The following is a 14,917-nucleotide window of genomic DNA, read 5'->3' as shown; positions in this document are numbered from 1 at the left end:
TGAAAATAATTGCCATTACACAGTCAATGTGTTGCCAGATTTACAGAGGCACTAGTCAATTCCAACTGACCAAATCTTAAATCTATCTTGGTATGTGGTTTCAAGCACAATAGATGAAAGATCTAAAACAGAATTACCATCAGGCTCCTTCACCAGAACCACTGCTTGTTCTTCAGAGTTATTGCCTCTGGTTTCATTGATGTTTTCAAGTTCTTTCCAGTAGTCATCCATGGATAATTCATCGAGTGAATCTTGAGAACCTGAACGGTTATAAGGGGGCTTCCCTGAGGGCTTCTTAGAGTTGTCATGGTTCATATTATATTGACCAGATCTCCTACTAGAAAACACAGAGAGAGAGAGAGACTTAATAATGTGGCGCATAGTTTACAGTGACATCAGCAGAGCCAATTAGAAACATACCACTGGTCTTCATACAACTTTTAACATTTCAAAATGTGACATTTTAAGTAGCAATTTGTCTTTTATCAATATTTCTAGACTTTGAAGACCAATGCATATTTTATAAAGTATGGAGTGGAGAGGAGGGTTTCCACTTTCTCAAAGTATGAATTACAGTAAGTCTGCAACTTATACGCTTTCAGCTTCATGTGTGCAGCATAAAATTAAAAAAAATAAAAGGGGACAGGAAAGGGGTGGGTTTCTGGGGGAAATGATGTTGGCAACCCTACCCACCATTGAACCCAATGTGTTTTGACTGCACGCAATTTTGGTTTTAGTCACGATCCCTGGAACATAGCCCCCATGTTAAGTGCAGGCTTACTGTATTTTTAAAACATCTCATCAATACTGAGGAGTCCATTGCTCTCCCTGAAGGAGGAAGAATTAGTAGGGCAATAGCTAATTGAATTGTTTATCACTTTGTAGCTGTATTTAGATATAAACACTTCAAATATGAATCAGCTCTCCTGGGACAGATTGTGCTGAACTGAAGAAAACAAGTTCAATATTCTGAAGTTCACCCTGGCATTCAGATTGAGGCAGGACTTTAGTTTCTGTAGTTCCTACTTTTTTAAAAAATGTAGCTTTCTATGTGAACCACAGTGGCAAAGGCAAGACATTTTGCCACACAATGTGCACCTACTCATTGAGCTATATGGAGCTAACTCCTAGAAAAGCAAGTCTAAAGGTCACAGCCTAGTGTGTGTGTAAGAAAACATGTTTCCTCTTTTACATCATTTAAATACATTCCTCCCTCTTAATTTCCTGCTCCAACAAATCTATCTGGGGGGGGGGGACGCAGGGGGACACATACCCCTAAACATTTTGAGTATCTAAGTTTGGCCTCATTGAGGGGCAGTATTTCAATATGAGTAGGAAAATGAGAGTACTTGTAAACTTTTTAGAAAAAAAGCACTGGATATAGCAATGATAAAGGCATTACTCTGTAAATTCATTTCCATGAATTCAGTATGACATAGCAACTCCTGGCTATGAATGACCATCCGTGACAATCCTTTAGGTAGGCACACCAGGAAGAGAAAAAACAAACAAACCCTGAACTTTCCATGACTTCTGAGTCCCACTCATGTCCATTCTCCCTAGGAGGTTAGAACCAATCAGTATCACAGAGGAAAGGTGCACGGAAACCCATTCACAAAAGGTTTGCGCTAACAGGGTTTTCCATGCCCTGTGCAGATTAATGTAACAGTAGCTCAAGGGATACCAATTACCTTCACAGCAATTCCTGGTAGTTAAAGGCAACAGGGTAACAATGTTAGCAGGATATAATGGCTGGGGTAGAGAAGGAAGTTTCTCACTGATCACACAAAACAAATTAAAAATACACATGCGTACTGTATAAACTAAATTGCTAGAAACCTAAAACCAACTGTATGGCTACTATGGCCACAATTCCTGCGGAATCTAGACCCAAGAGAAAATGGAAACGGCTTAACTTAAGAAATGATAGCTAATACCGGCCTAGCTCATGACATAGGACCCTAAAACATTAAATATACCTTTTCTAATTTTAATCCAGTAGAACCAGAAGGGATAGCAGTGCACTTGTTACAGACCTATTTTCCAGTTGCAAAATAACTCATTGTAGGCTGGTTTGCTTATGGAAGTCAAGAGTGTTGAGCTACCATTTATATCATGTTGGAAGATAGAAGATAGAAGAAAATCTGCATTCACACAAACCACAATGCCTATATAATTGCAGGTCTAGAATCTGGGCTTTACTATGGCAGACAGAAGAAATTTAACTGAGAAATTAAACTAGTTGATGTCTGAAGAAAAAGTCTGGGGGAAATCAGCAACTAGTGAATGAACGACTTGTGGAAATTTTTTTTTACAAAAAATATTTTACAGAAGTTGTATCTTCTTAAACACAGATGTTCTAATGCTATTTTTAAATAGCTGCACCCTGTATCACTAGTGTCTTCTTAAAATCATTAATATTAACAAAAATGCATCTTCAAAACTACTCAAAGGCTGATGGTGGATAATGCAGCTGTTCATAGACCAAAACAATCTGAATCTATCACAATACATAGTAACACATCTCAAAACAGTTTCACAGACTTCCTTCACTGTTCCTGCTATTTAGATGGAAGGTATTACAGCAAACATTTCTAAACAAACAAAAGACCCCTCTTTTCTGTTCCTCTGTTCCTGACTGCAGACTTACATGCTATATCTCAGTTCATAGCAAAGCACTGGAAAACTATTCACAAGTTTCGCACACAGCATCTAATTTGGCCCTTTTTGGCACAGCATTATCAGCTGGGTAGAGATCCAGCAATCTACACACAGCACCAACTTTCAAAAGTGCAGTGAACATCAAGGGGAGTATTATTGTATTATCTTCTCCTTCCCACTACTCAAACATTTTTACAGTTTGCAGAAGAAGTATTAGTGGACACAGCATGACCCAGGAAGCACCCAAGTGTCTGCTTGACTCACAAAAGCACAAGCGTCAGTTTCAGGGTAAATTGTCATAAAAACTATTCACACTCCAACTGCTAAGCAGTTAAAGATTGATGGAATGTACATAAATACTCTCTGGGGCTTTTCCTTTGGCATGTAACCCTCAGCGGTTGCTTGCATAGTTGTAAGATAAACAGAATCCTTCACAGAGTCACAACTGATTGTTACAGTCATGATAAGAAGTTACATTTGTTCCTTTCTGATATTGGGGCTTCAGTCAGCTATTACAGTCAGCTGTGCCACCACAGTTTTAAAACAGGTTTACCCACAGTTCTTAACAGAGTTATTTGCCCATCTATTGGCTTTAATACAAACACACAAAAACAGTGTAATATTCCTGTCAAAGGATTTCATCTGCTACAGAAGATATAAATCCCTTAAAGTACTTGTTCTTGTTTAGTCGTTCAGTCGTGTCCGACTCTTCGTGACCCCATGGACCAGAGCACGCCAGGCACTCCTGTCTTCCTTAAAGTACTAGTCCTATGCTATCTCCAACAGAACTTATGCCATCGTAGCCCCACTGAGGTGAGTGAGGGTTATTGCTTTTATAAATATTCCTGAAGGTTACTTTCATGCAAAATACATTGAGTATTTTAAAAGAACTATGTTTGATTTAAAAAAAAAAAATATTTCTTTGCACCATTTTGAGTCTCTATTTCTCTTGGATTTCAGTTCTGTCCTCTTGGGCACTCACCAAGCTGGGCCCTGGCCAGCTGGCCTTCTTTTGAGATCCTATCTGGCTCATGGAAAGTTTCAATGATTCCTAAGTTATTCTAGAGTCTATTAAACACAGATAGGTGGAAATTCCTGCATGTGTTTAGTTAAGATACAAAGGTGAAGGCCAAGCTGGAAACCACCTCTCCAACGCTCGCTTTCCACACAGCAAGATTTCTATGTGAGGCTGATTCAAGCAGTACATACATAAATACATATACATATACATATACATATATATATATATATATATATATATATATATATATATAATTATGAGAACTGTACCACACCCTAATTATGTGAGACTTGCCTCAAAGGGCCAAATCAGAAAGGATGTTAAATTTCCAGCTGCCACCAAAACCAGCAGCCACGTAAGTTACGGTAGTTTCCCTTCAAAGAGTTTGGTAAACCTCACTGCAATGGTGCTACCACAATACTGCTTTTCACTTACACCTGCTTGACATCATTGGTTGCTGCCAGATGAGAACAGGCAAATGCATGATATAATAATGGAAAGTAGTAAAGTAGCATATAGACATGAAATATGGCACATGTAGCACCCAGTCTAGAGCCCTAAGAGTGGGGAAATGAAACTTGCAATCTAAGAAAGAAGATGTTGAAATGCAAATCTTTGTGGTAAACAATGTTTTAGCTTATAATTTAGCAGTTTTAGCTTTTAGTGTTTCCAAGTTGCTATATGGTAACTAAGCCATTTCCAAGGTTTCTGGTTTTCTCTATTCTTCCCTTCACAGGATGCTCCCTTGTCATTACGGCAATGTTCCAGATTTTACACAAGCATTCCTGAGCAGACTAGGGTGAGTCCTCTAGGGACAATAAGATTCTGGGATTCCAAAAATAATGTATTATGTTATTTTCTTACACAATTGTTTTGATATTTCAACAAAACATTAACTGGATGGGAAAGAACCAATAGTTTGCTTTCATCTTTTCAAAATCCATGGAGTTTAGAACCATGAAAAATGTTTGTTTTTTTTAAAAAAGCCTGCTTTGTTTCTGCTAAAGCCCTAACATTTATCACTGTGTTTTTCTGCAAATCTTGTTTACTTTCTAGGGAAAGAACACAATAGTTTTGGTACAAGGACTGGACTCTTGGAAGAAGTCTCCCCTCAGGTTTTCTACCACACTGTCAGGAAGTTTCAAATGTTTTTTCTCCTATATAGCAATAACTTCTGTATACAAAAATGCTATTTTCTAGAATTATCGCTACAATTTATTAAACAAATCTGGTTAACTCAAGTGTGCTGGGGAAATTGCTAAATTGCTTAGAGATAAGATGCCCTTTAAAATGTTATACACCTGAATCTGGCATTTCTCCACCTTCCAAACCAAGCATCGGTTTGAAGAAAATATGTCGAAGAGCACTGTGTAGAAAACACAGTATATAACATTGCATTATCTAGTTATGCATGCATCAAATTTGCATCGCCTCTTGCAAATCAGCAGTACCAGTTGAATATGCAAATAATGTGTGCTGCTCAGGTACAGGAACACAGGAAGCTGCCTAAGACCAAGCCAGACGATTGGCTCATTTAGCTCAGTATTGTTGACACTGGCTGGCAGCTGCTCTCCAAAGTTTCAGTCAGTCAGGGGACACTTCAAGACCTAATAGATGCTATATACTCTATGTCACTGAGCTGCAGCCCCTCTCCAACTTGTACAGCTTTAAATTGTGATTGATAGCTATCATGCACATAAACATTGGTACAATAAAAAAAAAGTATTCCTTTCTACAAGGCTTCTTTCACTTACAGTGGTACCTTGGTTCTCAAACTTAATATGTTCCAGAACTCTGTTTCAAAACCAAAGCATTCCCAAACCAAGGCATGATTTCCCACAGAAAGTAATGCAAAATGGATTAATCCTTTCCATATTTTTAATAACAATCCCCAAAAAAAGCAATTTAACATGAATTTTACTATCTAACGAGACCATTGATACATAAAATGGAAGGAATGAACCATGTACTGCAGTCACACAATCAATCAATCAGTAGCTGAATTGGGTTCCACGCAGTCACACACACACAAAAAGAGCCACAAAAACGCAAAATAGCAAAAAACAGACGGACGTCAGTATGACACTCCACACGGCAGTGTGGCACTCAAAATGGAAGCATAACACTCAAAACGGAAGTGTGGCACTCCAAACAGAAGTGTTACACTCATATCGGAAACGTAACCCTCAAATTCTCAGCTTAACACTCCAAACGGAAATGGAAGTGTGGCACTCCAAACGGAAGGGTGGCACTCAAATTGGAAGCGCAACACTCAAAGCAGAGCACGTTCAACTTCCCAAAAAAGTTTGCAAACCGGAACACTTACTTCTGGGTTTACTATGTTTGGGTTTCAAGTTGTTTCAGAAGCAAGGCGTTTGAGAACCAAGATACCACTGTATTTTATTTCCTGAATGAAAAAACTGATTCCAAAGCTTCGGGTCCTCCTAGGAGATGGATGCTATTTTGCCTGCATCCTTCCAAATCATCAGTTGAAAATGGTTAAATTCTCCCCTCTCACTTGTCTCCACTAAAGGAAAACACTGGGCAGGAGGAAAGAGTACATACAGATTTGTACCTGACCATTTCAGTCTCCAGCCAGAAAAATAACTTTACCACAATGCTTTTTCAGAGGGAAGGAACTGGTATCAACTGAACAGAAAACAAAACAAAGCCTCAGATAGTTTATCACTCAACATAATTCCCTAATCCCTGCACCAAGCCTTCTAAAATTCTGCAGAGTAAAGGAGTAGAATGCCCTGCTTGGAGGAAATGGCTGGCTCTGGAATCCTTGCTAGGAGGGATGCTCTTAAACATTTTGCCAAACTGTATTGGCCAGTAAATTTGTGGGAATGGGCTGTTTATAGTTTTACTGCAGTTTATAAATGGTATTAAAATGTGTATCACCTACACTGATTCAACCTACTACCATACGAAAATATATCCCCAATTGCAACCACTTGGGAATATATATTTTATCTACATACAAGTGGAGCCCAGAACCTTATGCGGAAAACCTGATGTAAATTTTAATTTACAATAATAATAACAACAACAAAACATTTCTAGTTGGTTAAAAACAATGAAGGCAGTGGCTTGTCAAACTGAACAAAATCCAAGCAGAGTTAAATAAAGGAGTTCAGTGCCTGCCACAGTTTCTTGCTATTCTCTTGTTCCCAGTCCTCCACACATGTCCTTCAGCTTGTATACCCTACATTTTCTCCAAGGAGTGAAATTTCTTCCCCCAACCCCATTTTATCCTCACAAGAAGACTGCAGGGTAGCTTGGCTGAAAGGAAATGACTCACCCAATAGGCTTCATAGCCGAGTGGGAATTTGAACTCGAGTCTCCCAAGGACTCGTCTGACATTCTAACCACCACACTACCTCTTACTAGTTCACCAACGTCTTCCACAGTATTTGAAAACCTAAGAAAGGGAACGGATCATGCAGAACAGTTACACTCAAAATATTCCACAGCCTCCTCTAGGCCTTCCCTCCCAGCATCACATTTAGGTTTCAAAAAATCCTCATACCAAAGCACAGGAAGGGGGTTTGAAGGCGAAATATATTCACTTGTGAAGGAATCACATAGGCATAGATTGGTGTCAATGCCTCACATATGCATATACCGTGGTACCTTAGGTTACATACACTTCAGGTTACAGACTCCATTACCCCAGAAATATTACCTCGGGTTAAGAACTTTGCTTCAGGATGAGAACAGAAATTGTGCTCCGGTGGTGGTACGGCAGCAGGAGGCCCCATTAGCTAAAGTGGTGCTTCAGGTTAAGAACAGTTTCAGGTTAAGAACGGACCTCCGGAATGAATTAAGTACTTAACCTGAGGTACCACTGTACAATCAGACACACTGAAGGATGTTATCACTTCAAATCAGTAACCTCTGGGGATTAGCTGAATGCTTTGGCGCTATCAACAGGCATTTTTTTAAGTACATATATAGAATGACAAGGCATGTAACACAAGAACATAAATCTTTCTTTTCACTTCTTCTTCTCCTCTTCCTCCTCCCCTCTCTCTCACACACAAAAATTCTCAATAGGTTTCCATTTGCATATCAATCCTTACTCAGGTTTGAAGTCTATATTCATATCTCATGCCATTTGATGATAAGGACAGAAATGCAAGAAATAATCTATCAGGAGATCTCCTTAGTCTGCCAGAAATCACTTCATTAAAAGCAGCAATCCCTGTCAGTCCCACAAAGTGTTGTATAGGAAACCAAATCTTATTAATCACACTTCTTTCAACATTGCTTCTTCAAATACTTTTACTGCAGGGTCATGTATCAAAGGTTAAATAAGCGCAAAACTCAAACTCCTCCCCTGCACAGAGGCCAGATTTATGATTTGCCTTGCTAACAGGTATTCGTTCAGTAGCTAAAGAATTTATAACTCCAATACAGTATTTATGGCAAGTGCCAACGCAAACAAGTGAAAACAATTTTGCCTCTACTCATTGACTCTTGTAAATAATGGTAATTGTTCAAATATTTGCTTTTTGACAGAAGAAGGTGTTTTTACAATGAAGATTTCAGGTATCAGAAAGGCATTAAAGATCCTGAGTGTCACTCAAAACTAAAGCAAATGTTCCATTCTGCACTAAAATAAATAAACACGGTGAAGATATTTAAACATTTTGGTTCTCTTCCAAATAAATACAAGCCCAACAAAAGTATGACCACCTATTACTGAGCTTACAATGTTCAGGGTTTAAGAACTGAAGCATCCCAAGATGTCAAAGGCGTCAATAGTTGGACAAAGCCATCACCTACTTCCAAATCTGTCTGAAAATTCTCATTTCTGCTGCACTTTTCCACTGAATATCTACCAATGCATTCATAAAAGGGTATATGGAGGAACCCATCTGCCACAGGACACATGCTCCAATATCGAATTGCAATGATGTGTGGATTCCTACACTAATTGGTTACGACGCATCAAGGATGCAATCTTTACCTTCTTCCTGTAAACCTAAGAGAAGACTTCTTGTAAACCTAAGAGAAGACTTATTGTCAATTAATTTGTCTAAACCCCTTTTAATGCCATCCACATTAGCAGCCATCGCTATATCTTTTGGTAGCAAATTACAAAACTTTAATTATGTGCTGTGTACCACTCCCTTTTCTCCATCCTGAAACTTCCAATATTCAGCTTCAACAGAATGTCTCGTTTCTAGAATTATGAGCAAGAAAATCTTCTCGCTATCCACTTGCTGCACACCACATACAATTTTCTAAACTAAAAAGGCTGAAATGTTACAACCTTTTGTCGTGGTGGAGTTGCTCCAGCCCCTTGATCATTTTGGTTACTCTTTTCAGAACCTTTTCCAACTCTACAATATCCTTTTGGGAGATGAGGTAACCAGAATTTTACACATATTTACTATTGGCTTTTGAAGGTGGAATCTTTATTTTAGGCCAACAGGGGCAGAAACCTTTACACAAAATGCATTTTGAAGTCACTTATATTGGAGAGTGCACTGATCAAGCCAGGATCTTGCTCTTACCAGCAGCTCTCAAATTTCAGCAGTGCCCTGTGTTATGCTAAAATTCAGCGCTCCCTTACCTATCAAGCTCCTTTCTACATCACTGTTGTGGGTTCCAATGCCACTGGTACCCAGTCCTGCCAAACCAGTCACACTACCCTAAAACCACCTTTGCTCTTACACAAGTTCAGCATACACACTTTTAAGAACATGGAGCACAGGGCTTATATCAAGTTCCATACAATCTTTCTCCTGTGGTGTAAATCAACCTCACCTAATGCATTTTGCTTAAATCATTAAAATTTGAAGTGAAGGAAGAGGATATAATTTTTATTTTTAAAAAGATTATAGCCTCTTCCTCCACTTCATATTTTATGAACATATGTTTATTTATCTGTGGGATCTGTGGGACAGATGCTTGTAACAAAATCCACCTTATTTCCTGTAGATGAGGAAGCCATTGTTAATTTAAAAGGAAACAGGAAAACTTGATCTGAACAATGCCTTAAAAGGAAAAAAAATCAAATACATTTATTTTTTAGTAACAATGCCAAGGTATGTTTATGATAAAACCAGTTGTGTGCCGTTACACAACAGATTTATTACACCAAACAATTGTTTTTTTCAGTAGTTGGGAACAATGTATTTTAAGATGATGCATCAACAACTGGGCAGAAATAATTCTGGATACAGTGGAAGTAAAAGACTTATCTAGCTGGCATTATTTTTCTGCTACAAAATTGGAGGGCAGGAGTGGCGTAAAACCAACTGAAATCTAAGTTCAGGTTTGGAGAACACTGGCAATTCAGAGCTGAACATCAGGCTACACTGGAAATGTACACCTGTGCCCTCTGACACCAGGCTCCATCTTACAATACACTCAAAAGCACAGCCAGGTATAAGACAATAAATTTTGGTATCTACAACTGATTATAGCAGAAGGCTGCAAACTGCTGGCAAATCTAGGTAGAGAAAGCATTAGCTGATTAGTTGGTGAGTGAGTGAAAAACATAGTGCACATGTTAAAAATACACAAACAACCTGAGGGGAAATTTACAAATTGTCCATGAGAGAAGACTGTACAGAAGTTTGAACAGGCACAAAAAAATGTTTCATCGAGGATTCAGTAGCTTGGTGATCATTCAAATGTCAACAGTTCAGAAATTCAGCCCTTCATTTTCATAGCATCTGTCTCTGTGTTAAGACAGCCTAGACAGCAGTTTTTGTCCATGTCATTATCCTATTGGCTCCAGCTTCTATTGTTAAAAGGTTGCTTAGCATAATTTGGCTATCAAATGAACAGAGTTCAAGCACGCAAGGCCAACAGGTTACTCGTTGTGTCTTCACAAACACTGTCCCTTCTCACGCAGCATTACAAGAGTGCAATACTATGCACATCTCAGATACAAGTCCTGCAGAGATCAAGGGGGCTTACACTTAAATAAGTTTCCAGGCCCAACTAAACATGCTCACATTGGTGTTTAACCCCTAAATGATTTAGGTCCCAAATATCTGGAGGACTGCCTCCTACCCCATAGACTCTCTGAGGTGTTAAGGTGGCAGTTTAACCACCCCTGGAAGCACAGAGCACTGCATTCTTTGTGGCAGCTTCCAAAATGCAGTAATCCATTCCAATGCAGGTGAATCAATATTAATCTTCATAGTTTCTGTCATTTGCTGAAGTCACAACTCTTTACCCTAGGCCTTTGACAGTTAAGGTATTTTGTTTTTTTGTGACCCACCTCTATTGTTTGATGCACATTCTTTGGTTTGTTTTCATTTGCTTTATTGGATTTTAATGTTATGTGATTATATGGTTGTAATGCACTCTGAGATCTTATGCTGAAAAGTGGGTAAGAAATATTTTATAAATAAATGGGAACAGGCTTGCAGCATAATAGTTTCTTAGCATCATTAAATATTGCACTAGCCATTGGCCTTGACATTATTGAGACAAACTTTCTGCATAAAATTTCTATTAGAAAAGGCTACCATAAAATCTTTCATACGAAATCTATTCATCTCAAAAATACTATTAAAACGTTTCCCCTCAGAACAGATCCTAAGAGGTCTGTTATCTAAGATCATAAGAGGTCTATTATCTATCATATTCTCTAGTTCTTTCTGTTTATTCTGCCTGAATTTTCCTTGCAGGTAAAAAAGGGATGGTGAACCTTTTTCTGCCCAAGGCCACATCCTTCATAGGAATGCCAGTGGTGGGGGCCAGACAGCACACGAAGGTTGACAAGAAGTCTAGTCTTGGGCACAAAAGAGAGAGCATCCAAACAGAGACAGTTGGAGATGTGAGACCTGAGTTCTGGAGAAGCAGTTCTGGGGTAGAGGAAGCTGGACATTATCTGCATTTAGGTGACACTGTAAGGCATGGGATTTGATGAGGTCACCCATGGACAACATGGAAAGAGCATAGAACCAACAACAGATCCTTTTAGGACCCCAACAGAGACTGGAAAAGCCAATGTAGCATTTTCATATATGAATAGGTAGAAAAAAAATGCTTCTCCTGGCCCACCACGACAATCCTCTGCCTAGTTGTGCTCCACAAACTTTTGCCTCCTCTATGCAAGAGACATGTTTAGTCAGAAATAAGTCCCCTGACTACAAATGATCACATGCATCACATGTACTTTTGTCCTGGGAATAAAACCATGACAAACCATCATTTGTCAAAGCACACGTGGCTCTTGCAAATCCAGCTGCACAGCAAAAGGGCAGCTCGTATCAAGATGTACCAATAACACCATTTACTTCAGAATAATCACATGGAATTCAAAAGCATTTCAGAACCATCAGATTTCACTTTTTTTATCCTAAAAGGACATATATAACAGTATGGCAGCAAAAAAACCATTTCTTTACAAGTGAAGATGTGATTCTATACATATCACATTGCTACCTTATCAATGAGCAACACTTGTTGGCAGATTTTTAATCTCATCACTTTACTGCAGGTCTAAGTATCACTGTAACCTCTGACATATCAGATAAGACACATGATTCATTCTCACCAAATCTGTTTCACTTGTTCTCCTGGAGACCATGTAGCTGGCACTATCCCACATGGCAATGTGAAACAGCCATACCAAACGAAACGTGGCAGCAAGAGATCTATGATTGGAACTCCCAATGGGTTTTTTTTAAAAAAAAATAGGGCAAATACAAGGGTAGAGGGGGGTGCCAGATGAAAAGGAATAACCCTGTGTCATTTTCCCACTCCAAATCACTTCCTGGAGGTGCCATTCCCAAATAGGGAAAAACATACAACTCTGATCTCAGATTGCACTTTTCCAGAGTATCTGCAGAACTCTATTACGCTGCAGTGCACAGCTGTTTTTCCTATATTGGAATTCTAATTGGATGACACTTAAGTTTACAGTTGCTAGCGTAACGGATTCCATACACACAAGCCCCATTTTCATTTTCCATTCCTCAAGTTTTATGAATGGGATTAGAACCTGATTAACCATGTTAAAGCAACAGAAAACCCAGCTGGGCTTCGGGAGGGGGGACGACCATGAAACCCTTTCATCTTGCTTCGCACAATAAATCCCATGCAGATTATCGTAAAAAGTGTATGCTAAGCATTCAAACAGCCTAACAACATTTCTTCATGTCACATCAAAATAACCTCATGTTGCAACTGGACATAACTTTGGGCTTGTGAGGAAAGCAGTGTAAAACTAAGCGCTCAAATGCTTCCTTGGAATGAAGCCTTATTAAGCACATCTGGTGTGGGGGAGGATTAGAAAAAGCAGCCGCTCAAGAGGAAGTGACTTCCTTCCCATCCCAGAGAAGGAGTGCTTAGTGACACTGTAACAATGCTGGCAGGCTCATGGGATTCAGATGCTCAACTCGAAATTTCAATTTAGCAACACAGGCGCTGATCTCATCAAGATTATTTGCGGCAACAGCTGTAGCAATAGCTGGACAGGGACTCCACCACTATAAGTTTCTTCTCAAGAGGCATGGATGCAACATGAAACCCAACAGCACCTGAAGGGGCCTCATTTGAATGTCCACCAGATCCTGCAGTGATCCATCTTAAAACTCACAGGTTGCAGGTGTAGGTGGCTTGATTACCACCAGCAGGCTGGTCTCCCCCGTCCCCTGGTGTTGTTTTTTAACAACTAGCCTGATTAGGTAAAGATACCCATGACCATTAGGTCCAGTCGCGGATGACTCTGGGGTTGTGCACTCATCTCGCTCTATAGGCCGAGGAAGCCGGCATACAGCTCATGTGGCCGGCATGCCTAAGCTGCTTCTGGCGAACCAGAGCAGCGCACGGAAACACTGTTTACCTTCCCACCAGAGCGGTACCTATTTATCTACTTGCACTTTGACGTACTTTCGAACTGCTAGGTTGGCAGGAGCAGGGACCGAACAACGGGAACTCACCCCATCACAGGGATTCGAACCACCGACCTTCTGATCGGCAAGCCCAAGGCTCTGTGGTTTAACCCACAGCGCACCCGTGTCCTGTTCAAGGGGGATTCAAAAGCTGGCAGACTGCTTTGTGACTTTTTGGTTTGTGTAATAAAGGTTCTTGCCTTAATAAATCTGAGTTTATTTATTTATAGGCCAACAACATGCAAGGAGTACAGGCAAAAGTGAATGGAGCCTGCTGGATCAGGCCAAAGGCCTGTCTGGTCCAGCAGTCTGTTCTCACAGTGGCCAATGAGATGCCTATGGGAAGACCCAAAGCAGGCTCTGAGCAAAACACTCTTCCCACCTGTGATTCCCGGCACCTAGTATTCAGACGCATACTGGCTCCAACCGTGGAAGCAGAACATAGCCATTGTGGTTAGCAGCCGCTGAGAGCCTTATTCGCCATGAATTTGTCTAATTCTCTTGTAAAGCCATTTAAGCCAGGTGAAAAAGTACTTCCTTGTGTCTGTCATGCAACTTCCAACATTCAGCTTCTTTGCACTGCCCCAGGTTCTAATATTGAGAGGGTGGGAGAAAAACATTTCTCTGTACACTTTATCCACACCATGTATAATTCTGTATCGCTCTATCATAACCCCTCCCCCTACTTGCCTTTTCTCTAAACTAAAAAGTAGTAACTTTTCCTCATAGGGCAATTCTTCCAATCCATTAATCATATTGGTTGTTCTTTTACACACCTTTTCCAGCTCTAAAATCCTTTCTGAGGTTAGGTGACCAGACATGTACACAGGATTCCAAGTACAGTCACACCATTTATTTGTATTAATACTATTGCCATTCCAGCCACACAAAAGCCAGGCATTTCTACAAACACACACACAGAGAAAGAGAGAAAGAGAGAGAGAGAGAGAGAGAGAGAGACTCCATCTAGGAAGAGGTATTAGATCAGTTTGAAGACACATTCTAGGGAGGCAGAAGGAACTGAGTAGAGTGCAGAGGAGTACCAGTGAGGAAGGTAGCCTGAGGCAGGTCACGGCCCAGGAAGAGTCCTAAGGGTCAGACAAATAGGCCCTCTTCGGTATTGAGGTCTCCCACCCTGGAATAAGAATCATTATTACAAAACTAAAACCTAATATTGTAAGAAAGCCCGCTTTCCTTGAAACACACACCTATATCAGGACACAGTGGACGGAGGTTGAATATGCCCCAATCCTGTTGAAACTGTTCTACTTCACACTTGCCTTTCCTCCCAAACCCCACATAGGTGCCTTCAGGAGCAAAAGACTCCACTCCAAGAGTATTCATTCTATTTTCAAGCAAGCTTTCC

The 14,917-nt window shown here is 40.0% G+C and overlaps 1 protein-coding gene across 4 annotated transcripts in view; it reads right to left on the bottom strand.

Annotated features, from left to right (window-relative positions):
• The window catches only part of ARHGAP18 (Rho GTPase activating protein 18), a 60,276-nt gene that overhangs the window by 27,020 nt on the left and 18,339 nt on the right, over positions 1 to 14,917 (bottom strand). For 2 of the 4 annotated variants that reach the window (XM_083434986.1, XM_083434984.1), the window contains exon 2: positions 138 to 337. In XM_083434986.1, coding sequence (XP_083291112.1) covers positions 138 to 337 — 200 coding nt within the window. The remainder of the gene's footprint in view (positions 1 to 137; positions 338 to 14,917) is intronic. The other 2 variants (XM_083434987.1, XM_083434985.1) reach the window with 1 other exon arrangement.

Source organism: Podarcis tiliguerta, assembly GCF_965153285.1.
Source record: "Podarcis tiliguerta genome assembly, chromosome: 3".
In the NCBI taxonomy this organism is placed as follows: domain Eukaryota; kingdom Metazoa; phylum Chordata; class Lepidosauria; order Squamata; family Lacertidae; genus Podarcis; species Podarcis tiliguerta.
The sequence above is the reverse complement of the archived record's forward strand: the minus strand, read 5'-3'. Positions and strand labels throughout refer to the sequence as shown.